Here is a 27,698-nt window from a genome sequence, read left to right as displayed (position 1 = left end):
CAGTAGTAAGCGGAGTTTGCCTGTGACAAGCCGTCACTCTTGTCTTGGTGGAGCTTTGGAGCACCAGTCAAAGCAGTCAGGGAAGATTGAAGTGACAGAGACCCACTGAGCAAATAGCGAAACATGCAGCACATTATGAAATATTCAGCCGGGGTGTAAAAGCTCTAAATGCTTTTTCAATTATTAGCACCTGCATTCACTGCCTACATCTAACACTAACAGCATGTTAATTGCCACAATTTGTTAGGGCAGTTGTAAGGGAAAATGTGAAAGGCATGAGACGTTACCCACTACATCGAGATGTGGTGCATTTGCAAGAGATGCCTGCCCCTTTCCCATCCATCCAAAGCACCCCCAACCAAGCAAATCACTATATTCAGCACACGAAAACTGAAAACTGTGCAGTCACTGGGCATTCTCCACCACCACCATCCAGACCAGTACCACCACCAAAAGACACAAAGTACTCCCTCAGAGGGCAATTGCTATTGAACATTCCTCAGCAAAAGTTACTACACTCTTCCCCTGCTTCTTACATGGAAGAGCAATGGACCTACACACATACAATCCCACCATACATCTCTCACATCACAGGTTACCTTATTGGTGGCAGGGAGGCTGTGCCCCTGCTCCTGCCTTGCATTAATGCATTGTCCATTGCACACAAAGATGTGTCATATAAACCGCATGAGCCCTTTCTCACAAGCAGTAAGAAAGGGCTACCTGGTTTGCGGGAAGGAACCTGAAAGCGCTTACCTCCCCGCAGATGACCGTTCCACCATGCCTGGGCGGGGCGGATCACCCACCCAGATGAGCACTGGCTTCTGCTGGCAGCTCTGGGGGTCAGGGCACCGGAACGCACCACCACATGTTGCCTGGTCTCCCAGAACTGCAATAATGCATTGTGCAGTGCATTATGGGGACCCCCCTCCCCTCCTCTCCCCAAGTCTGCCAGCTGTGGCGGCTTGCAGCCGCAGCTGACACACAAACAAGGAAACAGGGTTATTTTATTTTATTTTATTTTATTTTATTTTATTTTATTTTACATATTTTTATACCGCCCAAAACCTACATCTCTGGGCGGTTTACGACAAGATAAAAACAAAAGTGAAACATTAGTTAAAAACAAAAACCAGACATTTGAAACACAACAATTTAACATTTTTAAAACAATATTCTAAAACAACCTTAAAAACCATCAAAACAAGGTTAGGAGAGCACTCACTCTCTGAACCCCATTTTCAAGGTTGGCTCCGTAGGTGTGTAGTGTGCCGTAGGTCTGTAGTGTGCCCCCGCGGTGCCACTAGGATTGGCCTGATCCCGGCTGTTTACACGCACGTGCAAAACCGGGCTGGGCTCCCTTAGCCCGGTTTTGCACACTCGTGCGAATAGCCTCAGTGCCTGGTTTTTCTAATTGGAAGCCGGTTTGGAAGTGGAATTTGGAGCAGTGAAATAGTAGGTAGGGAAATGACTACTTTATCCACCCCCTGACTGCTGCTCTCCACTCCTAATTGCTCCTACGTCCTTGGTAACATGATGTGGGTGGTATGCAGACATCCAATTATCTGAAGCCAGAATGGTTTGGTAGATAAAATTAAAATGTGTGCTTAGCCATATTTTTCTTGATCTCACTTGTCTACCTGTGAAATAGAAGACGTGTGGATGAATAAGGCTTGTAAGTGTACTTTACATTCTAATGATGACACTGATATGGTTGGCCACTGCTACTATATCCCCTGCTAACTGGGCAAAGAGGCACCTTTTACCGTGGTGATTCTCTTTTTTGAGCAGGGGGAGAGTAACTGGCCCTCTCCACCCCCAGCACAGTACCTCCAGTGACTGTTGCTGGTGTCTTTCTTATGTTTCTTTTTTAGGTTGTGAGCCCTTTGGGGACAGGGATCCATCATATTCATTCATTCATTATTTCTCTATGTAAATCACTTTGGAAACTTGTGTTGAAAAACAGTATATAAATATGTGTTGTTGTGCTGTGCAATATTTTGCATCTTTACTCAGAAGCAACTTTAATGTAGGTGGTGTGCTTCCATCCACATAGGAATGCAGTCATAGCAGGACCAGGCCATAGCTTTTAACAGTTAATTGACAACAGAGTTTAAGTGAAATAGTGATCAAAATAATTTCACACATTGATTCCAGTTGGATAGGACCAGTGTGGGGACATTTGGGCACCTTGCCTTAAGTAACTCAACCCCCAGAATACAGAATGGCTATACTTGGGGAGAGGGTGAATGGAGCTATATTATAGTATCTTTTTATTTTTAAAAAGGAAAGAAAAAACAAGGAAAGGAAAAACAAGTATTTTTGGTGCTCTTGACTTTTCCCTCCATTTCCAGGTCAGTCAGAAGAAGTTCCAAAGTTTAAAACGCCAATTGAATGTGTTTAGAGTACTTGTAAATGGCTGCAAGGAGAGCAGTGCTCTTTAAAATATAATGCTGGCTATCTCACAGCAGGTTTACTGGGAAAGGGATTTGCGGTTTTGCTTTAGGCTGTTGTCTTCCAGGCAAGCTTTTTGGGTTTGCAGCTGTAGCATGGCATTTAGTGTCGCTCTTGAGTTTAATTGATGATAAGTGGCATTATATGCTTTGCAAACCCCTGAAAAGATTGTACTTTCCTCTTCGCTTTAACTCAGGCGCACATAATTTTTGCCATAAGAACAGAAAAGCTATTTATATGGTTAGAGATATAGATGTGAGGAAAGTGGCTTGGTAGCTTTTCTGAAGCACGTACAATTGGTTTCTATTTATTTCCTGGTATGAAATTGCAGTTATTGCTGCACACTGAAAACCTACAGCCTCTGGCCATCAAGGTTAAAATAATACTCTTAATTTTAAATTATTGGAGCCCCACCAACACCGTTAGAGATTTTAACAAATTCTCAGTTTGCACCTTGGTATTAATGCTAGTTTCCACAAGCTACACTTTTAACTTGTTGAGGATAATTAAATTAAGGATGAAGACATTAATTTTCTTGATTAAAAAAAATCCTGTGCATGTTTGCTTGTGGGGGCAGGATGGGTGGGGGAATAAGGGGGAAGTAAAAGTTAATTTGAGACAAATTACTTAATGTAAGGGTTTTGTTACTGTACTAATCTAGTGGGTTTCAAAGTTTCCACCTTCAGGGAATGCTTGCCTCATTCATTTATATTTATATTCTGCTCTTCCTCCAAGGAGCCCAGAATGGTGTACATGGATATATTTATCCTCGCAAGAGCTCTGTGAGATAGGTTTGGCTGAGCAATAAGTGACTGGCCTAGAGTCACCCAGTGAGTTTCATGGCTCAAGGGAGAATTGAACTTAGGTCTCCCCAGTCTTAGTGCAACCCTCTAACTACTACACTGTGCAGAATGTATATGAAAGGAACCTTAAGTGTCTGCCACAGAACCCATGCACATTTTGCAGGGCATTTTGGATTCCAGGGTGCACATTCCATTGGCACAGGGCACTGGCCAGGCCTGTTGGGCCTCACTGTTACACCACATGACATGAGAGTGTGACTTAGAACACCCACAACACTCTCCTGTGATGGTGCATTGCAAGGAAGGATTGGTCATGTGAGCACTATGTCTTTCAGAGAAGCTTGCTCACCATCACTGATCTGATAACTGAAAACTCTTCATATGCTTCCAAGGAACCTCGGGATTTCCTACAACAAAATATGAATACCACTGCACTAACTCACTGAGCTATAGCTCCAGGGACGCGGATTCCTTACATGCAGAGGGTGGAGGAATTTGTACACATAGAAATGGAGTGGAGACAGATATCCTCTGCTGCATTTTCACCCTCCTTCTGAGCTGAACATGATTTGGGGCAGGGGAGGAAGGTTAGGATGGAAGAAGTTTGGAAATTTGCATTATCTCATTAAAGTTATAATCACAAGAGAGAATGACCAATGAAGCTTCTGGAGAAGAGGCGGAGCCTGATTTTCGAATCTTTTTGTCTCATGGTCTGCCTTCAATATGTGGTGATGAAAGGCTATTATTGCTGCTGCTGCTGTTTGAGAAATGCTTTGAAGGATGCCACAGATTTTATAGTTGTCATAGAAAATGGGCATTGTTGTTTAGTATTAAAATCATGTATTCCAGATGTGGGCATTTGTTAGTCAGTTTGCTGTAAAATGACACACTGCTGAATCTTTAAAGGGCTTCAGTTTGTGAAAGCAAAATATGATTGGGCAAATTGCTAAAATATTTAAAGTGCAGCCTGTTAAAGCTTTTACATCGAAGAGCGTCACGTCAGAAGTTGTATGTGGTAAAGGCAAGCAATCGGCTTTCCATCCTCATGCTAGTCAGTCAGCATGGGGGCTTTGTACCTATCCCTTCTACTTCACTACAGATGCTAATAGAGACCCTTGCGATATTTATTTTGAAACAAGAAGGAAAGGGATAGAGGAGAATAAAAACAAGTATAGGTTTTTAGGTGACTGATACATTAATTTAACCAAATTGATGACTGTTGATTAAAGGTTATTGTGAGACTACTTCATTTTCCCCTTTCCCTTAGTTCTCCAAAGCTAAAGCTAATCTCATATTTCTGTTAGGCTTTTAAAAACTGGCATGTTGAAGTATATTACATGTATTGTTCCTGGGGTATTCCCCACATAAAGTATGTTGTTATTTCCGATGATGGTGACAATTATGACGTTGTTGTTGTTACATTGCTTTTCAACAAAAATGTTTTCAATGCAGTTCACATTAATAATAAGATGGTGTCCTTTCCCAAAAGGGCTCACATTTTAAAAAGAAACACAAGAGAAACACCAGCAACAACCATTGGTGGGATACTGTGCTGGGGTTGTATAGGGAGAGTTTCTCTCTTCCTACATAAATATAACAGAATCGCCACTTTAAAAACTGCTTCTACTTTTTAGCTGGGCAAATCTATATTAACCTTGATGTGTTTTCTTCCCCAGACATGACCCCTTATTAATACCTGGCAATGAACAAGTTGACAACATGGACTGCAATGTGAAAAGATATGACTCAACAGGAATGTTTCATTGGTGTCCAGCCAAGGAAATTGACAAGGTTATTTTGGTGGGTATCTGGAAGGGAGAAACATCTGCCAAGTTTATCATATAATCAGCTGTTCAAATCACACCATGTTGAATTTGTTACAGCTTTGTTGTGGATTGTCTTTCTTATAGCCAATTATGTGATTTTTTAACCCTAGGATGAACAGTCTATAGACTATAGGCCATATCCTTTTTCATGATTGTTGGTAGTAGGTCCACGGACTTTGTTGTTGTGTGGCTATCAGAAGCTTCCTGTTCTATGTTTATAATATACAGCCATGGTTCCCACTTTGCTGTCAAGTTCTACCTCTCAGGGTGCCTGATGTCGTCATTTACAGGGTTGGCAGAGCTTAGCTTCAGGTCCTCTATCTTCATGGCTTATGGGCAAAGGGCTGAGAGCTGGCTGTAAAGAATCTGGAGCCCAATTGAAGCTGAAGACATTTTATTTCTTGATTAAATGCATACAAACAAGTAACTTTTTATGTGAAGAATCAATAGCACATTACCTGAATCAAAAGACCCTTGATGTATATTAGGAGTGTGCACAAAATTGATTTTGCGTTTCATTTTGAGCTCAAAACAAAATGCAGGCGGCCAAAATGTCTCATTGAAACAGTGGTCAAGCTGTCTCTTTTGATGGAACAAAACCTGAAATGTTTTGCGTGTTTCAGTCATAGGGAACAATGGGGAAACTTGAAACACCCCATTGTTCCCCATGGGTATCTGCTAGGGACAACAAAGTGGGTTGTGTGGTAGGGCATGATGGGTGCTACCTACCACCCAGCCCCACAAAGGGATTGGGCAAGCGGGCAGTATTTAACACATTTTTAATCTTTTCCCCAAACCCCCATTTTTAAAAAATTGTGTCGGTGGGAGGAGCAGTTGTTTGGCACTGCAGAAAGAAAAGAAAGAGAGAGAGAGAGAGATAAGTCAGAAGGCCCTCTCTGACTCTCTCTCCACTAGGCCCAACACCACCTCTCTGCTGCTGCAGTCTCTGATCCTTCCTCCTCTCTTGATGCATCTTCTTCAGGGCAGGCACAATGTAAGGGTGCTCTCTGTCTCATAGTCCCTTTAAATACATTTTGCATTTCCTTTGGCTCCCCCTCCTTCCTCCTTCCTCCCCCCCCCAGCCAATGAGGGCATGGTTGTCAATGGCAACACTTGATTTGTATGATAACAAGCCAACCAAAAAGCAAGGAGATCAAAAGCCAGTCAGATGCCAGAATCAGAAAACCAATTAGCAAGGGGAAAACAGGCCTCCCAAATGATGCTCAAAGCATCAAAATGTTTTGATTGAAATAGGGTTGTTTTGTTCTGAGCTTGAAATAGGCCCTTTATTCAAAGGGCATTTTGTTTTGAGGTTGAAATACTCAAAACGGCCCATTTCGAGTTAAAATGTTTTAACATTGAAATGTTTTGCACATCCCTAATTATATCCTTTGGAGCAGATCATTTAAACTATGCCATCAACATGACAGAACAACCTTCAAGGTTAATATTAAGGCCCAATTTTTTTAAAAACAACAACCACCAGAATTTTAAATGTGATTTATGAATGATCTAATTAATCTACAGTTAATCTGATTAATGCCTGTAACACTGATTACAGTAACAAACATAGATATAGCAGGCATAATGGAAACCTGGTGGAATGTTGAGAACCGGTGGGACACTGTTATTCCTGGATACAAACTGTACAGAACGGACATGTTTGGGTGGTTTGGGTGTGGAGTAGCACTTTATGTTAAAGAATGGATAGAATCCAACAAGCTAGACAATCTGGGAGGACCGGAGTCCTCCACATAAACATTATGGGTGACAATATGAGGACTGAAAGGAAATGTGTTAGTAGGGATGTGCTATCACCCTCCGGATGAAAACACTGAAAGTGACCAGGAGCTGGAGAAGCCAACTCTCTGGAGGTGTCAAAGAGAGACAGAGCTGTAATAATAGGTGACCCACAGATAATTACTCACACATAGACTGGGAAAATTCACATGAGGGTAGTGATAGAGAGGCCAGATTTCTAGACTTGCTAAATGACTGTGCCTTAGAACATTTGTTCATGGAACCAACCAGAGAGAAGGCAGCTTCGGACTGAGTGGTGCCCAGGACCTGGGGCAAGATATCAGATTTGTAGCACTATTGGGGAACAGTGATCATAATGTGATCCAATTCAGCTTATATGCAAGTGGAGCATTGCCAAGAAAATTCAGCACACATATGTTGGACTTCAGAAGAGGAAATGTCTCAAAAATGACTGGACTGGTAAAAAGGAAGCTGAAAGGGAAAGTCAGGAGGATCAAATCACTCCAGAAAGCATGGAACTTATTTAAAACCACAATACTGGAGGCTCAGCTGGAATGTATACCAAGAAGGAGGAAAGGTACCACCAGGTTCAGGAGGACACCAGCATGGCTAACCAGTAGAGTCATGGAAGCTATCAAAGGGAAGACTTCCTTCAGAAAATGAAAGTCCCACCCAAATGAAGAGAACAGAAAGGAACAAAAATTCTGGCAAAAGAAATGCAAAGAGACAATAAGGGATGCAAAAAAGAGAGTTTGAGGAGCATATAGCTAGAAGTGTCAAGGGGAATAATAAAAACTTCTTTAAATATACCAGAAGCAGAAATCCTGCCAGGGTGACAGTTTGGACCCTTAGATGACAAGGGCATGAAAGGGATTATGAAGGAGGATAAGTAGATTGCAGATAAGCTGAGTGAGTTCTTTGCATCTGTCTTCATGGTGGAGGATACTGACCATATACACACTCCAGAACTGAGCTTCTCAGGCTGGAGGTTGAAGCACTGGGCCAAATTAAGGTGATGTGAGAGGATGTTCTAAACTTTCTTGAAAAACTAAAAATTAACATATCACCAGGGCCAGATGGCATCCACCCAAGAGTTCTGAAGGAACTCAAATCTGAAATTGCTGATCTCTTAGCACAAATATGTTACCTGTCCTACATTCAGAGGACTGGAAAGTAGCTAATGTAACTCCAATTTTCAAAGCTTAACTTCTGTGCCTGGTAAATTGATGGAAAGCATACTTAAGGACAAAACTGATGAACATATAGAATAGGCCTTGTTGAAGGAGAACCAGCATGGCTTCTGCAAGGAAAAGTCTTGCCTCAATAACCTTTTGGAGTTCTTTGAGAGTGTCAACAGGCATGTGGATAAAGGTGATCATGACATCATATACTTGAACTTTCAAAAAGCTTTTAACAAAGTTCCTCACCACAGGCTCTTGAATAAACATAGCAGCCATATGGGATACAAACAAGGGATAAGGAGACAGGTTCAATTATGAATTGGTAATTGGTTGAAGGACAGAAAACAGAGCGTAGGAATAAATGTTCAGATCTCACAATGGAGGGAAATAAGAAGTGGGGTCCCCCAGGACTCTGTACTGAGACCAGTGCTCTTACTTATTCATAAATGATCTAGAAGTTGGGGTAAGTAGTGAAGTGGCCAAATTTGTCGATGACACTAAACTATTCCAACACAGTTTGTGAGGAGATTCAAAAGAATCTCTCTAAACTGGGTGAGTGGGTTAAACTGGGTAAGCAAGTATGAAGTGATGCATATTGGGGCAAAAAAACCCCAACTTCACATATAGACTGATGAGGTCGGAGCTGTTAGTGACTGACCAGGAGAGAGATCTGAGGGTTATGGTGGATAGCTCATTGAAAGTGTCAACTCAGGGCACAGCAGCTGAGAAAAAGTCTAATTCCATACTGGGGGTCATTAAGGTGATCAAAAATAAAAATATTAATATTATAGTGCCCCTATTGAAATTTATGGTGTGGTCACATTTGGAGTACTGCCTACAATTCTGGTCAACATATCTAAAGAAGGACATTGCAATACTGGAAAGGTTGCAGAAGAAGGGCAACCAAGATGATCAGGGGCCTGGAGCACCTTCCTTATGAAGCAAGGCTACAGCATCTGGGGCTTGAAATTTGGAAAAGAGGTGATTTTGGGGAGACATGATAGAGGTGGATAAAATTATGCATAGAACAGAGAGTGGACAGAGAGAAATTAATTCTCCCTCTCTCACAACACTAGAACCAGGGGTCATCCTATGAAACTGAATGCCAGGAAATTTAGAACTGTCAAAAGGAAGTACTTTTTCACACAGCTCATAAATAAACTATGAAATTCTCTGCTATGGGACATGATGATGGCCATAAGCTTGGAAGCTTTAAAAGTGGCTTAGAGAAATTCATGGAGGACAGGTCTATCAATGACTACTAGTCTGGTGGCTATAGGCCACCTCCAGCCTCAGAAGCAAGATGTCTCTCAATACCAGTTGCAGGGGAACAACAGCAAGAGAGAGGGCATGCCCTTAACTTTTGCCTGTGGGCTTCCCAGAGGCCTCTGGTGGGCCACTGTGAGAAACAGGATGCTGGACTAGATTGGCCTTGGGCCTGATCCAGCAGGGCTGTCCTTATGTCCTTAATTATGGATGGCTTTTTGAGCTATTCTTCTGCTACATACTGGTTGCTTATTAAAGCTTTCCATTTGTCAAGTAGCAAAGGTAAGAAATGTTGTTAGATGAAGAATGTAGCCATATATAGGTAAGGTTTACATGTACCTTCTGATCTTTTAAAGCAAGGTGGCAATGCAGAAGAAATGGTTTGCTTGGTGTCTCACAATATCAAGGATATAGTAGTTCTAAATTTTGCTATATGCTTTCCTGGGTTTCACACATTTTCAAGGCAGAGCTAGACATTACAATTGACATTGGGCTGCTGTCAAAAACTGCACTGCCATATTGAGTCCTTCCCCTCCCATTCTGTAACATGTAATGACAGCCCAAGTCATAGCATTGTGTTTCTCTGCCCCCACTCCAGATCATTGGCTGGATAATTGAGGTAAATGTTGCTACAGATTGTTGTGTGAGAGAACTTAGCACAAGGATGCCTTTCCCCCCCCCCCTTTTTTTCTTGCAACAGCTCTGTATTTTCCATAATTTCTAGTTCTGTCCTTAGACAAGCAAGCCAATGAGTGAGGCAGCTACTATTTGTAGCACAGCCCTTATTCTGGTCTCTCTCCCATAAGTGGAGGTACCCATCAAACTGACTCAGCTAATTAAATACAATTAGAAGGCCTATCCTAGTTTCTTCTAGTGTTTGTCATTTATGTTCATGTACTTGAATCAAAGAGTAGCAGGTAACCAGCTCCACATCTCCTAGACAAAACTGATTATTTATTAAATGTTCTCCCTGGTGAGTCTGCACTTTGCTGTAGTTGATGCAGCATTTTTCAGTATCTGCTTTTTCAGGATTTCCCTGTACTATTGAATGGTGCAACCAATAATGGTGACAGCTCTGGTTTAATGATTGGGAAACAAAACCTTGTTTCTCATGTTCCTCAGGGAGCGTGTGTATAATAACCATGACATTGCCTGGAACTGCTATATTGGCATTTAAGCAATGGATGAACCACTCTTCTGAGTGAGTTGTTAAAAATTTAATTCATTTGTATTCGATAGGTTCTCTAGACTGCCATACAACTTTCCTGTATGTTGCTGAGGGCAATAGATGTCAGCTGGAATTTAAATATATTTTAAACCAAGATTATGCCAATGACCTTAATGGTCCATTTCCAAGTTCGCATGTTAAAAAAAGGTAGACAGACATCTGCAGTCTCCTTGTTGTCTGGCTGTAGTTTAATATTAATTTTCCTTCACTTGCATGAAAAGATGTATGTGTGGGAAAGGGTCCTTTCATGGCAACCACTATGAAAACTGAACTTGTGATATAGAACTTAAGCTCACTTGATCAAAGACAAAATCCCTATTGTTGTAACATTCTGTGTGCAAAATGCTGCCTTAGGCTGAAGACAGATAATCGAGTGAGCACACCATCGGTAACAATGGCTCAATCATATCACCTTTGACTCAGGAAAAATGACCATCTGTCTCCAAGCTTAATTCTAGCCACTTAATTCCACTGTCTGCTGCACATACTGGTTGCCTTTGGGGGGAATCACTTGGTTGTCTTGTTTGGTTTGTTTGCTTACTTTAGCATTAGAAGATAGTGGCATTATATAGAAATGGTCTTGTACTGAGTCCAGTCCATGGTTCAGCTGGCAGCAGATTGTGCATAGTTCTTGGGGGACCATGATCTAAATAGGCTATTTACTGTGAACTGGAGAACAATAGAGATGTGCAGGAAACACATCTGTTCTGTTCCAAGCTCAAAACGAAATGCAAAATGGCCGAAACAGCAGTCGAGCCAGGTGTTTTGATGAAACAACTCAAAAAGTTTTGAGTGTTTCAGCCATAGGGAACAATGTGGAAACTTGCAACACCCCACTGTTGCCCATGGGTAGCGTCGATGGACACCAAAGTGGGTTCGGTGGTAGGGCATGATCAGTGCTACCTACCACCTAACTTGATAGCTATGGGGCATCCTATGGGGGGTTGGGGAAAAGGTTAAAAATTTGTTTAAAATCTTCTGCTTGCCCATTTCTTTATATGTGGGCTAATACCTACCACCCACCCACATATATGCTGGCACCATTAACCCAGGCTAAAAGCTGGGCTAGGCAGTGCTGCCCCTCTCACTCAGGCCCAATCCCGGTGGTTCTCACACACAGCCTAGCCCAGACTGGGCTTCCCTACCCTGGTTAGCCTGTGCATGAGAACACCGTGTGTGTGTTGAGGCTAGGCAATATAAGCAGAAGATATGACAGCAGCACTACATAATGAGGTCATTTACATAATCAAAAACTGGGTTCTACCCAGGTTTGGGAGCTGTGTGTGCTCCCAATTTTCACTTGTGTGGAAGCAAGGTAGGAGGAAAACCTGGATTGGATGTATTTGCACATAACTCCCCCACTCCTGTCTGCGTTTGGAAGAAACAGAGAGCAGGCTCTCTGCATTCAGGGAGACTGTAGAAAGGAGGGGGAACTGGCTGTGTGAGCTTCCTTCTTGCATGAAGGACAGCCTACACAGCCAATCACGGCTGGAGAGGAAGGAGCTCCAGCAGGGGCGTACCTATGGGAGAGGGGGCCTGTGTTCATCCCTCTCTCTGGCGGTCCCCCAGAGTGTGGGAGATAATGAGGAAAATAGAGAGGGCTGGACCTGGAGGGCCCTCAGGAGCTGGGGGTTCTTTGAACCCTTTCGCTCAATTGTAGCTACGCCCCTGAGCCCCAGTTACAGTGAATGCAGCCTCCAGTTCTGCATTCACTTGTAATGCTCAGAAACTCAAACCTCAGGTATGAGCAGCAAAACTCACTACAAGCCGAGGTATCAGATTAGAGTTTGCCGAGCACAACCTTGGGTCGATTTCCAAATGGGACCAGAGCAGCATGCATTCAGAGTTGGACATACAGGTTTGGCAACCAATGCCCACTTTAACTCTGGTTTCCTGTTACATGCAAATGCAGCCATATTGTGGAAAGAAGGTGGGAGGAAAACCTGGGTAGCTCTTCCTCCTACTTTGCTTCCTTGTAGAGCTACCCAGGTTTTACTCTTACCTTGCTTCCACACAAAGCAAAAATTGCACACACAGCTCCCAAACTCGGGTAGAACACAGTTTTTGATTGTGTGAATGACCTCATTATGTGCTAATATAGTTCAAGATTACACCCCTTTCCTGGATTGTCCTTTAAAAAATTATTGATAAAATCATTTTCAGCCAATCATCTGCAAAATTATATTTAATATTGCTCTGCATGTTTACCAGCAAAGCATATATGTAATCTGCAGTAAATAACACATACAAATGAGAATGTGTAAATATGCACACACACACAAACACACACACCATCTGGTGGCTCATTATATAAACTAGGTTTTTGGCAGGAGATCTGGAGAAATTGACATTTGTGGTCCCTTGTCCATTTGCTGCCCATCTCCGGTGTCACTTCTGCAAAGAACAGTATAACAGAGATCAATGTGGTTTGTTAGTACAGCAGCAATGGTCCATTGATCCCTGTAGAATATCAGACTACTGGCAGTGAATCATGCATTAAAGCCAAAGTAATTCCACTGAATTCATAAGATTTATATTAGGGCTCATTCAAACATTTCCTTTTCTGTTGAGGAATCACTCCTATGAATGATTCCTATGTCTGTGTGCCTGTGTGATATATGCAGTTTGTTCTTTTAAAGTTTGACCCCAGAGTATGTGGTTTATGAGAACCAAGTTGTGTGTATGATACATGCTGTCTTTTTCCCTGCAGTATTCTGATGAATTATGTTAATATGATGCTAAGTATTTAACACACAAATCATCCCTAATATCCAAGAGCAGGTTGATTTCCAACATATCAGCAATGAAGTATGTTATTTTGCCAGGAACTATGTCGTTTCCACTCTGTGTTTTTCCTAAAGTGCTGAGCACGCTGCTAGTACTCAACAATACTAAAATAAAAAGCCACTGATGTTTTCATGCTTCCATATACACAGGGATATGCAAGATTCAGAGTTTATATAGCATTATTTTTCTTCTTCTCTGTAACACTTTCCTCCCTAAATTTGTTTGCTTTTTGCAGACTCGAAGTGAAGCGGCTATGACAGTGTTAAGTGGCCATGTGGTTTGTTGCATTTTCGGGGATGTGACATCAGCACTGATTGGATTGAGAAATTTTGTGATGCCATTAAGAGCCAGCAATTTCCACTACCACGAACTCAAGCACATTGTATTTGTGGGCTCCCTTGAATATCTTAGAAGGGAATGGGAGACAATGCATAACTTCCCCAAGGTCTCAATCTTGCCTGTAAGTCCAAAGCTAACTCCAGCTTTCTTTCTTTCTTTCTTTCTTTCTTTCTTTCTTTCTTTCTTTCTTTCTTTCTTTCTTTCTTCCTATCTATCTAGAATCCTGCTGCCTTTGATCTTGAGCTTTCTTTCTTGCTTGCTTTCTTTTAACGTTTGTCTGGTTATAGGCCTCAGGACTTGGCCTTTTCCCTGTTTGTTGTATCTATGAAAACTGAGCCCTGGGAGACCTTATTAGAAGAAATTTGCCGACATGCTCAGTCCCTCGTCAAGGATGAATTTCAGCTGCTATCAAAAATATTAGCTGGGTTATCTATTGAACACTTGCTCGAGTGCCCTGCACGCAGCCAATTCTGATGTTATGATTTTTTCTGACAGAATGACAGTCGTTACTTATGGCATTATTTATGCCTGTGAAACCTTTGAAAACATTTTGTATTTGTCTATCTACCTAATCTATCTGTATCTGTAAAGACCTTCGAAATGCTGGCCTGCTGGCTTTGCTTTATTTAACAGCCTGACAGTGGCATTTCATCTTTTTAAAGGGGGTTTATACAGTCAGATGAATCAGATTTCTTTTAACGCAATGAGTCCAAAATTGAAAGGCCCCAATCCTTCAGTGCTTAGCATTGCTGTTTATGCCTGACTGCTAACAATAGTGCAAATTTTTATTATGCTGCTATTTACACCCAACAAAGTGCAAGGCAGCAAGAGAATTGCAATGATTTCCACATCAAATGCTTTGCATTAGTATTGTCTATTTTCTTCTTCTTCCTAAAAGCAACAGTCCTTTTAAACCATCCTGGAGTGTGAAAGACAAATCTGCCCAAGCTGTTCCATATGCAGATACCTCATAATAGATCACACACACACACACACACACCATGCATCTGTCTAATACGTTATTTTCAGCAAGGTGCTGTGCTACATTCCGTGTATCTCTGCTCCTGACCCACATGCAATGGGTAGAATCCAGAGTAAATTAGCAGATGAGACAAGTTAGTCATGACTAATGTAAGTCTCATTAATTGAAGTGGTACTTAGTCATGGCTAATTTAGTTTGGGTCCAATTTCTGCACACCATAATTATATAATACGTATATACATACCTGCCAACATGTCCCTATTCTCCCATTCATGTGAATGGGAAAATAGGGACACGGCCTGTATATAGGAATCAGCAAATGGACCTGTTTAAAAGTTGTGCCCTGCTGAAGGGGATCCCCCACAGGTACTTATCTCGACAGTTATTCCAAATGATTGGCACTTACCCCTTGCACCAGCCCATATACACCTGCATGCCAGGGAAATGCAATGCTATAGTGGGTAAAAAGGCAATTTAATGGGGTAAAAGGCAATTTAAAAACAATGCTCATTGCATTCAGCAGTGACATAGGTAAGCACATTTTAGTGGAGGGAGCGTAATGGTTATATCATCCGTGCCAAGTCAACATGGTTTCAATTGCCAAAAAATACAACAACAAAACACCACCCATAAAAGCATTTTTTTGCCTTAGAATGCAACACTGTCCAATAAGTGATTTTGCTCCTGGAGAACAGCACAAGGATGTTGTTTATTAGCTTAGTATCTCCTTTCTCTTTCAGAGGACTTAATACTACTACTTTAAATAGCAGTTTGTTTAAGCACTTGAAAAGGATTAAACGTTCCTTTGTAGTGCTTCAGGTAGTATTTTATTTTATTTTATTGAGAATTTGCTTTCTCTTGATTAAATCCTCTGCCTGCATTGATACTTAAAAATTAAAAACAAGCAAACAAAACCCTCTGACCCAGTAGTTCGACCAGCAGACATCTGAATGCACCCCTTGCTGTGCTTAGGACGCCAGGACTTGCCACATGAGGATGACTAAAATCGAGATGATTCTGAGTTGCAAACAAGAAGATGCAGAGTGCTGGCATCCTTCCTGCTCCTTGTTTGTCCGTAATAGCTTGACTGAGTATTGAGACTTAACGCTAAAATGCTGCCATCAGCACCAACTACCCTTTAGATTAGCACATTTCTTCTATTCCCTGGCACATAGTTAGACCAGCTTAATGTCAGCGCATAAAAAGGAGACTTGTTAAATAATTTCCCAAAGCTCCTGCTCAGTATTTAATTTTTTCCCCTTCCCCCACATCTTTCTTTCTCTCCCTCTCTCTCTCTTTCTCTGCCGAAGGGTACACCATTAAGTCGAGCTGATTTAAGGGCTGTCAACATCAACCTCTGCGACATGTGCGTCGTCCTGTCAGCCAATCAGAATAATATTGATGATACTTCGCTGCAGGACAAGGAATGCATCTTGGCGTCACTCAACATCAAGTCTATGCAGTTTGATGACAGCATTGGGGTCTTGCAGGCTAATTCCCAAGGTAAGAACTGCCCTATAATACTTCTCTGTGGTGCCTGCAGGGGACAGGACCTGGCAGGAAGAATATCCCTCACTCAGTAATTCAAAGGGCCCTTACATCAGCTCGCTTGACAGTTAAACCTGCTGATTGGTCTGATGAGTTTTAAAGGGACGGTCACAACACTGCGCTGCACGCGCGCACAGACCCACACACCCAGAAAAAGCAAATTTTGGTGATCCTAGCAGGGGAGCGAGAATTTGACTGAGCAGAGAATTTTATTTCGTTTCAGTCTCGGATGGATGATTGCTAAGTCTGTGGAATTCTTCAGCCTGCTAGTTTGTAGCAATAAAGTCACATTGTTACACATCACATCGCCAGAGGTGGCTTGTCCTCACGCTGGATGCAAAACAGGATAATTGCAAATGCTGTCTGACAAGGGTGTTTGCTTTGTCCGCAAGATAGCAGCCAAATGCCACACAACACAATAATAATGCTAATGCTAATAATAACAATAATACATTTGAATGTGGTGGGGTGGGGGAGGAAAACTAAAAGAGTTTGTAAAGTGAGGGTGTATAAAATCTGCAAGGAAATAACCACATAGTTTCTTTTTTAAATTCTCCATGGTTTCTACATCAGAAAGCGTGAAGGATTAATGCAGCACTTGCTCCTGACCTCACATTATTTTTATTTTTCACCACTGCTGTCTCAACGTTATAGGGTGGATTAAAGCAAAAGCAAAGCAAGCAAACCCCTATAAAATGATGATCAATCAAACAAGATTGGCTGCTTCCAGAGCATCTTGCACCAAATCCAAATATAGCATCATGGGAAATCAAGCTCTGTAATCAGAATTATCAGAAGTAGAGAAATTCTGAATTTTATGGCAAATAACATTTTGCTTCTTTGTTTGCTGCTTGTAGGCCAGTCAGTTTATGGTTAGATGTCAAACTAATTGCAGTTAAATGAAATTTCATTTTTGTACTCAAGAAGGCATCCCAAGAAACATATCAAAAATCTACCAAAATCTGAGTGGGGCATTTTTGAGGAGCCACCATTGCTAGTTTTTACTCAAAGCAACATAGACTTGTAAAAATGTGTGTATCTGGTCCTCTCTTGCTCCATGTGGTTTAAAACTTACTTGCATAGCCTGAAACTTAGCTCAAAATAAAGGTAAAATATGTTATTGATTGTACCATTAAACTAAAACACTATCTCAAATAGCTTGCACTAGGAATATGTCAAAATATCCAGTATATGTGTAAATGAACAAGGAACCGGTGCTTCACACCACACAACAAGCTTTGGACCACCACAAACCACACCTCCCCCTCCATGACCAGAAGACTCTCTCCTACAACATGTAGCAGCATAGTGCCCAACCCACTGCTTTGTTTCTGCACAGGGCATTGCCAAATGCACTACCCCACTCGTCAGAAGTGCCTAGTATATGTTTAAATGAATAAGGAACTGGTGCTGCACACCCCCAATGAGCCTTGAGTCACTCCAAATGACACCTCCACAGAGACAATTATAAGGCACAGTCCTTACATGACACATACACTTGAATGCACATGGGGGAACATTAGTTTGAACATTCTTCCGTATCTAGACTGCAGTTCACGTGGGATACTTATAGGAACATAGGATGCCGCCTTATACCAAGTCAGACTATTGGTCCATCTAAGCTCAGTATTGTCTTCTACATAGACTGGCAGCAGCTTCTCCAAGGTTACAGGTGGGAGTCTCTCTCAGCCCTATCTTGGAGATGCCATGGAGGGAACGGAACTTTCTGCATACAAGCATGCAGATGCTCTTCCCAGAGTAGCCCCATCATGTGATGCTGACACATGTAGTCTCCCATTCAGATGCAAACCAGGATGGATGCTGCTTAGCAAAGGATATACTTCAAGAGTCTTAATACATTTTAGGTATAGTGGGAGATCTTGATGTGTGGGAACCCATTCAAGTCAGTGGTCCCATTTGCTTTCTGAGAAAGTATAAGAGCATACCTTTTGTATACCTGAATGTTTGAATTTGCTTTGAATGTTAACTAAATACTTTTAAGCTAAGGACCATTGTAATGGAAGATAGTGCTCATAGAAGACACAGTGGAGACTGCAGGAAGCAGAGTTACTGATCCTGGAAATTAATGGAAGTTGCTGCTGCTGTCTCTTCATGAATACCCATATTGTATTTTAGATAAAGAAACACAATTTGGGGCCAGTTCATAATTTGTGGCTGATAGCTTGTAGGCCTGAGCACCACCACAAATATCATATAATGCCAATTCTATAATGATTCTTAAAAACAAAAAGTGAGGAGGCTTATATGGCCTCCCCAACCCTTCTGGAATCAGTATCGGCACAGAATTGGCCCGATACTTTACCAGTCATCAATAATGGAAAACCCTAACCCTTACATGCAAAGTTTGAAAGCACCTACTGTTGCAGCTCTGGGTCATCACTGCCTCATTGCACTGGCACCACCGCTCGTCCCCTCTGGCCATGCTGCTGTGCTGGCTCCACTACTCCCTCTGGCCTGATGCCCACTTTTTAGGGCTGTGCCACTGCACATGCCTTGCTGCTGGCCCTGCTGCTGCTGACTCTCTTCCACCAGGGTCAGGCCTCTGGCACAGCTGAAGCTCTTCTGTGTTACTAAGGTATTTGCCTTTTTAAAATGGCCTCTTACCAGCTTTTCTGCACAGAAGAGCCTTTGGAAATGCCGGAGGCCTCCTGCTTGGTGGAACAGGGTCAGCAGCAACAACAGCCCTTAAGAGTGGCCCGTGTGGCCGCACAGCCCTGAAGAGTGACCATCAGGCTGCAGGGAGCAGTAGGGCCAGTCCAGCAGCGCAGCCGGAGGGGTAGAGCGACGATGGCCAGTGCAGCAATACAAACTTTGCATGTAAAGGGGAGGTTCCAATAAGCATATCTGAAATAGATTTCATTCTGGAACTGATAGGAGAGAGTTCTATTGGAGTTCAGACTCTCAGGGGCCTCCTACTATCAGTTCCAGAATTACTGCCAATAATATCGATATGGATATGATAGGCCCGATATGCTTATCAGATTTATCTAGCTGCACAGGCCTAATAGCGTGCATCATAATTTTGTATGTGGGTTGGAGTTGGTGGATCATCATCAGCTCTTATATATTATAGAACATTGGTCTTCAGCTGGTGGTCATGACCAAACCTGAGTTGGACTGCATCATTGGGGCACCAGAACAATTTGCTGAAGTGTGGCTGAAGTGTTTTAAGAGAAGGAGAAAAAGTAGAGTGAGAAAGGAGAAGGATGCAAAGAAAAGAAAGACAGGCAGATCTACACTGTGGTTATTTCTGTTGGTCCCATATTGCAGTTTCAGTTAAAGATAGTTCCTTGGGATGCAACCCTTGAGTTGAAAAGTTTGAAGAACACAAATACAGAATGCTTTACAATCTTTTGTTTGTGCTGCTAAAAGTATTTAACAATTGATTTATGTGCTGTAATCAGATGTAGCAGTCAGTGCAATTGCAAATATATCTTATGTGGGTTTTGAATAATTGGTCACAAATACCTGAGTCAACAAGCTCCATGGATTAACTGATTGAAGATGTTTCAAAAGCTGACACTAATATCGAAAACAGGCATTTCAACACAGGTTGGAGTAAATGGGGCCTGGTCAACAACATGAGCTCAAGATTAGGAGTGGGAGGTATGCAACCAATAGACCACAGAACTCTGAGTGGGAATAATGCTGAGAGAGAGTCCTCTCTAAAAACCAAACTACTCAGTAAGAAAGCACTTAGCTTCATGGAGGTTTGTGCCACTTACGTGTGCACCACTTCTGGTCTCATTATTGTGCTTTCACAACAGAACAGTAGATTTTCTTGAAGGATCTTAAATACCACGGTTCACATTGTCAGAAGCAATTAGATCAAAGGGGTGGCATAAACTTTGCTGGAAACTGTATTTGGGATGACTGTTTTGTCCATGAGATGCCGTTTTAGAGTGCAATCCGGCGGGAAGCTCTCCAGCCCAAGCCCTTATTGAATATTAATGTTGAAGGGGGCTTGCACAGAAGATTCTTCCCACCACCCAACTCTGGACTGTGCCCTTAATATACAGGAAGCCCTTAATATACAGCCATGCAGTGACAGTTATATAAAGGAGGTGATCCTACTTCTGCTGGTCAGCAAAGAGTGCCTCCACTTTGCAGTTCCTTACTGGCGACTAAGTGCTTTTATTTACAGAGTATGCTGTCACTTTCCTTTTGCTTAAAAGTTTGTGCATTATTTATCCTGGGAAAACATTTCAATTCACATCGTTTGATACAACCCCTTAACAGTAGGCGTAGCTACCCTGCTTTGAAATGCACGGCAATCAAATTTGCACCAAAGCACTGATGGTGCTTTTCTTTCCCATACCCTTTCCCTTCCTTCTATTCATCATCCATGCTGCATTGCTACCTTTTTTTTTCTGACCCTCCTTCTGTGCCTTGGCTTGACACCCAGGCAGGAAGATCAGTGGTGGGAAAAGCTTCAGCTGCTTTAATTTCTGTGCTATTGTCAAGAGCAAAGCCAGAAAAAAGTGACAACCTTATGATGATACAAACCTGAGGGGATCTCTAGATGTACATCTAAACATGTAGAGGTGTCTAAACTCTCCATCCAGCAGATGTCCAGGACCTGCACACCATATTTTCACAGGAGAAGGTACCACAAATTTTTATGAGGGGCCACAAGGGGCAGTGGTAGAACAGGTGGTTAATATCTAAGAATTTCCCTCACTATCCAATCTGAACATGCTACCTTTCATCATCCCTCAGCACTGTCACTCACTGCTGTACCCTCAACTGCTGTTTTCCCTCTCTTAGGCCTAAGTGCCTCCTTCCCAGCCAAACAAGTTATGAAAGAGGAGATGCATCTACAGCTAGTCACTGAGAGCTTGTTCTTTTACTGTAAAGCAGCCCATTGAGTTTGCTAGTTTGAGCAAAGAAACACAGAAAGAGGGGCGTAGTTAACCCTTTCACCTTATGCCACTTGTCTCCTCAAAATTGCTCTCCTCAACCACTTTTATTCACATAGAGCAAATATTTGGACCCAGAGGATGCATCTTGACTAACTTTACTTGAGGAAGTCCCATTGGTATTATGAAACCAGCATGCCTAACTTGTCCTTTAAATTTCAATGGACCATCCTCAAGTAAATTTAGTCAAGATGTCAGCCAGTATCTTTTCCCCAACAGGTGAGAAAGCAGTTGGAGAGGGTGATTATGAGCCAATAAGCACAAAGGGAAAGTGATAAAGAGCCCTTCAAAGCCTATTCCCAGTCATATCCTCTGAAGATGCTTTTCAACAAACTGTCAGGAGAATGTCCATGGATCTCTGGTATAATTTGCCCTTCAGTCTCCTACCCATAATCTACTGCATGTTTTCCAAAATCAGATTGGTGATTTTTCACCAATCCTACTAACTCGGTTATCTCTGTCATCCAAGCCTCCTCCTCCATTGACCACAGGCCACCCCTGCCCAATCCACAGCAAATATGGATAACATTTTGCTTTGCTCTGCTCTGCTCCATTCCAATGTACTGGCCTCCATTCTCTTAAACTTTCTACTACAGAAGTGCAGAACATTTCTCCACTGAAAGATTTCATCAGAACATTTTGATGAGCCATTTCAAGTGTTTTGAACATGAAACAGAACACCCTTTAAATAAAGGGCCTGTTTTGAGCTCAGAGCAGAACAACCTCTATTTCAATCGAAACATTTTGATGTTCCGAGAGCCATTTTTGAGATCTATTTCCCCTTATTGATTGGTTTTCTGGCACTAGCTTCCAATTGGCTGGTGATCATCTTGGTTAGCTTGTTATCATACAAATCAGGTGTTGTCATGGGCCCCCATTGGCTGAGGGAGGGAGGGGAACACAAAAAGGGACAATTTCAAATTCAAAATGTATTCCAAGGGACTGGGAGGCAGAGAGAAAGAGTCCTTATACTGTGACTCTCTTGAAGAAGAGGATACATCAGGACAGGAGTAAGGAAAGTCCTGAAGGTCCTTCTTCTTCTCACTTGAAGAAACCTTCTCTGGACCCTAAGGTCCTTGACAACTATAGACCAATCTCCACTCCCTTATTTTAGCAAAGGAGTTAGAGAGGGTTGTATGTGCCCAGCTTGAGAGGGTCTTGGAAGAAACTAGCTATCTTAATTCTTATTATTCGGGTTTCAGGCCTCGGCATAGCACAGAGACAGCACTGGTTCCTCTGGCAGATTACCTTCTTCGGGACCTTGACGAGGATAGTGTCACTCTCTTCATCCTTTTAGATCACTCAGCAGCTTTTGACACTATCGATCATGCTATCCTTCTCGACCGCCTGCATGGGTTGGGTATCGGGGGCACTGTCTTACAATGGTTCTGTTCTTACCTTAGCAGGAGTGTCCAGCTGGTATGCATTGAGGACAGGTGCTCTGACCCATGGCCACTCCTTTATGGAGCTCCCCAGGGTCCAGTTTGTGCCCCTGTCCTCTTTAACATCTATATGAAGCTGCTGGGTCAGGTCATTTCCTAGTTTGGGATGAAATTTCATCAATACCCTGGTGATACTTGCTGTATATTGCCATCCCAGACCACTCTGGGGATGCTGTTTCTGTGCTTACTCGATGCCTGGAAGCTGTTAGGGTCTGGATGAATCAAAATAAGCTCAGACTGAATCCCACTAAGACTGAACTACTTTTATTCAGCCCTTGTACCGGCCAACAGCTGGATGTGAACCTTATTTTAGATGGGGTGGTGCTGCCCCCAAAGGAGCTTGTTTGTGATTTGGGGGTTCTTTTAGACTCATGCCTCCTGCTTGAACAGCAGGTGGAGGCTGCAGCCAGAAGTGCTTTTGCCCAGCTTCATCTGATTCGCCAATTATGCCCTTACCTTGATCGGCAGGCATTAATGACAGTAACCCATGCCCTTGTTATCTCCCACTTAGATTATTGTAATGCTTTCTATCTAGGGTTACCTTTGAGGACGATCGGCTCACTCTCCTGCAGTCATTGCACTGGTTGCCTATTTGCTTCTGAGTTCAATTTAAGGTCCTGGTTTTGACCTTCAAAGCCTGGTGGGGCTTGGTGCCTGTCTACCTACAGACCCGTCTCTACCATCCAGTTACATCCCTTCTGGTTAGATCATCTCAGATGGCCCTTTTGTCGGTCCCTGATTTCCGAAAGGTTTGGTGTGCTAGGACCCGTGAAAGGGCCTTTTCGGTTGCTGCCCCACTTCTTTGGAACACTCTCCCCCTTCAGATTCATTTAGCCCCTTCCTTACTGATTTTCAAATCTTTATTGAAGACTTTTCTTTTTCACCAGGCTTTTGCCCTGTAGTTTACCTATTTGGTTTTTTGGGGTTTTTGTTAGTTACTTTAGTTTTTGACTTAGAATGTAACTTTTAATGTTTTCTTGTTTTGTATGTTTTTGTGCACCTCCTGAAGTCTTCAGAGTGGGCAGTATATTAAATGTTTCTAATAAATAAATAAATAAATGGTTTTAATTTCTCAGCACTGAGTATAAAATGCAGTGCTATTGCTGCTATAACTATCTGGTTTTTCTGGATCTCAGATTGACAAATGCAGAACTTGTGGTTTGTTTTGTTAGTGAGACAGTGTTGTGGCAAGAAATAGACAGTGGCAGAGGTGTGTGTGTGTGTGTGTGTGTGTGTGAGAGAGAGAGAGAGAGAGAGAGAGAGAGAGATTGCCTCACAATTGCTCTGATGAGCTCCAATTCTGGCCTTGATAGTAACTTGTGCTTCACACACTGTTCTGTTCTGCAATCTGCATTATAAAGTGTACTCACTCAGTCAAAAAGTGGCTGAAGTTGCTCTAGTTGAGCTTATGGCTACACTTGCTGGTAAGGGTGCTGCTGTGGCAGCTATTGAAATGCTAGTAAGTAATGAGTCACAATTGTGTGGGAGAAACTTGTGCCAATGATGGCACTGTGTGGCTGGCAGTGGATTCTGGGTCAGTTATTCTTTTCTGACCATTTTTGGACTGTTTCTGAAATGTGTGTTTTGTGTTGGGAGGGACAGATTCTGTTTTACTGTGTGCTTCTGCAGTGTTTTTCAAGGCAGGATTGCAAAATGCATTGAAAATTGCAATGCAAAACTTCTGTGTGCACTGTGTGTAGCTTGTTCCAGCCATAGGGAACAATGGGGAAACTCGAAACACCCCATTTTCCCCATAGGTAGCTTCTAGGGACACCAAAGTGGGTTGTGTGGTAGGGCATGATGGGAGCTACCTACCACCCAACCCACAAAATAAATGAGCAAGCGGGTAATTTTTAACAAATTTTTAACCTTTCCCCCAAACTCCCATAGGATTCTAAGTTTTGGATAATTTGAATTTTGTTTCCAGCCTCTCATTGATGGTAGCCAGGGGCGTAGCAAGGTTGGAGTGGGCGCAGAGACAAGATTTTAAAATGGGCCCCTTGCTGATATACACACACAAACACACTTCACAATATATAGTGCACTCACACTCACATCCCCATTATGAATACGGTGAATATCTAGTTCACATTGAATCTGTTTTTTTAACTCTCTGCTACTGCCAATCTCCAAGAGACTCAACATAATTCATAGGCGGTGCAACACAGGTGGGTGGGGAGACATGTGACGTGCCTCTGGGGGTCCCTTGAGGCAGTGGGGCCCCAAGACAACTGTCTCCTCTTGCCTAATGGTAGTTACGCCCCTGATGGTAGCCTTAAATATTATTCTGCATTTTGTATGTAGTGTGTTAGAGGTGTATCATTGTCTCACACTCAGGACTTTAGAGGGTCTACTGTGCTTGACAGCCTTGATATAAGTGTGAGTTAGATAAACAACATGTTTGAAAACAGGTGTGCATTGGGATTAGCTCCCTGTTGAGTGTGCACTCAGTGGTAAAACTCACCAGTCACACATTGTTATGGGAAAGAGCCCTGACTCAGAAGCTATTGGCACAAAAGCTTCTCATGCTTTTGCTCTGGCTATTAGCAATAACTGTGGCAGTGCATGACTAGGATTAATGCCATGTGGTGTGATCTTGTAGGACAAGAGAGGAAAGGTGCATGCAGTAGGCCCATGCAATGTCAAATCAGGGAAATCAGACATGGTCTAACATGATCCAGGTCGGAGGATGGTGGGGATACTCTGACCCCAACCTAGGGAAGCCTAGTTTGGGTCAGAGTTATCTGACACTGTCAGTGGAATTTTAGAACATTTCAGAGCTCCAACTGGTGATGGGAGTCAGCTCCCCCCCCCCCGCCCCCCTTGATCATGGTTGTGGGAAGAAGTGCCATATTCTGGCATCTATGTGCCCGACTGCCTTCCCGCCTTCCCATGCATTTATTGTTTTCATTTTTTTTAGTTTTTACTCCGTTATTTTATTCATAATTTAAAATATAAAGTGGCCGATTTCCATGTTTCATTCACATCACTTGCCCTGAGATTCTCTAATGTTACATAACTTCCCCTGAGATTCTTTGATATTATGTCACTTTTCTTTCATGATTCTCTGTCAATACAATGCCTGGGTTACTTAAAAATAATAATTTACGAACAATGGATGGGTGGTTAGATTAACTTTTTATTAAATACATAGAGTCCAGCCATGCTTACCTACTGGTGTGCCAACTCTCAGAGTTGTCAGGCTAGCCATTCCCTCCCACCCACCACCCAGTGATTTCTTCCCTTTCCCTCATAGACTTCTATGGGGTTTTTCTGATGATTAAAAAAAGTAGCAATTTTCCCAACAGCCAGATTCTGAAGGGTCCAGAAGGACCTGAACCAACATCTGTGGTTTTGGATCTAACCCTCTATTTTCAATCCTACACAGCCCTGGCATGCAGTAATGTAAATATAAACACTAATCCACCCCCAAATCTGTTTTTGTATATATTTTTGTTGTTTTGGTGTACTTTTAATTAGTGTTAGCTGCTCTGAGAGCCTGGAATAAGGAATATTGGATGTAAAAGTAGAAACGTTTGTTATATTGATATACCGCCCTATATAAAATCTCAGGGTGGTTTAAAAGCTAACAAAACAGCAAAACCTAAAAATCATATAAAAGAGATTAAAATTACCATAAATAAAACTTTAAAACATCATGAACTAAAAAGCCTAATAAACAGATGTGTTTTCAAGAGTTAACTCTTGAAAACATACCTGTTTATTAGGCTTTTAGTTTGAACCGGAGATGGGGAGATACCGATTTCATTTGGGAATGTGTTCCAGAGACCCGGGGCAACCCTAGAGAAGGCTTGGTTTTGGGTCACCACCACATGAGCCCGTGGCAACTGCAACTGGCCCCCCTGATCAGCAGTGCACCTAGGTAATTTTGGAGCCTGGAATTAAAGGCTTTTGGTGGCCCCCGTGCCACTGCCACTGCAAGATATGCATCATCCCCAACATGCCGGGTCTAAAGCAGGGTAACTGCTTCCCATTCCCAACACAAAAATGTGCAGTGTCCAGTGAGCCTTGCCTTTTGCTCGAAGAAAATGACACCTTTGACACGGGACTCACCAGTCAAGACACATACAGCTTAATGTGTCACAATGTTGCTCCCCTTCCCAGCATAAGTCTGGGTGGAAGGGCACCCCTGCATCTGATGATCTTGATAAGTGGTGGGGTTTCTGAATAAGAAGACGTTCTCTTAAATACCCTGGGTTCAGGGATTTAGGACTTTATGGGTAATAACAAGCAGTTTGTATTTTGCCCAGAAAATAATTGACAGCCACTGTAGTTCTTTTAAAAGTAATAGGAGTAATGTGGTCTCTATGGGTAGCCCCAGAGACCAACCTGGCTGCCGCGTTCTGCACCAGTTGCAGCTTCTGAATTACATACAAAGCCAGCTCAACACAGAGTGTATTGCAGTAGTCAAGCCTAGATGTTACCAGCATATGCACCACTGTCTTAAAGTCATTTATCTCAGGAAATGGAATAGCTGGTGTATCAGCCAAAGCTGATAAAAAGCACTCCTGGCCACTGCCTCAACTTGAGATATCAGGTTTGGGTCCAGAAGTACTCACAAGCTACGGACCTGATCTTTCAGGGGGAGTGTATCCCCATCCAGAACAGGCAGATCTAAACCATTTCCTAAGTTCCGCCTCCCAAAATGCATACCTCTGTCTTGCTTGAATTCAACTTCAGTTTGTTCTCCCTCATCCAGCCCATTACCAATTCTAGACTAGCGCTTAGAGAGATTAAGCCATCTTCTGATGAAGAAGATCTGGGTGTCATCAGCATATTGATAGAACACTGCACCAGATCTCCTGATGTTAAAAAGCATTGGAAATAGAATGGAGACCTGTGGGACTCCACACAGTAGCTCTCACTTTGAAGAGCAACAATCTCCAAGCAACACCATCTGGAATCTACCTGAGAGGTAGGAGCAGAACCACTGCAAAGCAGTGCCTCCCAACCCCCCAGGCGATCCAGAAGGATACCATGGCCAATGGTATAGAAAGCCACAGAGAGAGCTAAGAGGACCAACAAGATCACACTCATCCTGATAATTCCTAATTAGAGATCATCCATCAGGCCCACCAAGACAGTCTCCACCCAAAACCTGCTCAAAAATCAGTGTGAAA

At 42.5% G+C, this 27,698-nt stretch overlaps 1 protein-coding gene across 15 annotated transcripts in view; it reads left to right on the top strand.

Annotated features, from left to right (window-relative positions):
* The window catches only part of KCNMA1 (potassium calcium-activated channel subfamily M alpha 1), an 829,029-nt gene that overhangs the window by 721,910 nt on the left and 79,421 nt on the right, over positions 1-27,698 (top strand). For 14 of the 15 annotated variants that reach the window (XM_053304540.1, XM_053304539.1, XM_053304531.1 and 11 more), the window contains 3 exons: positions 4,934-5,057; positions 13,542-13,766; positions 15,938-16,130. In XM_053304540.1, the coding sequence (XP_053160515.1) occupies positions 4,934-5,057; positions 13,542-13,766; positions 15,938-16,130 (542 nt within the window). Of the gene's footprint in view, positions 1-4,933; positions 5,058-13,541; positions 13,767-15,937; positions 16,131-16,398; positions 17,295-27,698 lie in introns of those variants that run through there. The other variant, XM_053304532.1, reaches the window with a different exon arrangement.

Source organism: Hemicordylus capensis, chromosome 3, assembly GCF_027244095.1.
Source record: "Hemicordylus capensis ecotype Gifberg chromosome 3, rHemCap1.1.pri, whole genome shotgun sequence".
Classification (NCBI taxonomy): domain Eukaryota; kingdom Metazoa; phylum Chordata; class Lepidosauria; order Squamata; family Cordylidae; genus Hemicordylus; species Hemicordylus capensis.
Note: the sequence above shows the minus strand (reverse complement) of the source record. Positions and strands in the feature narration are given on the sequence as shown.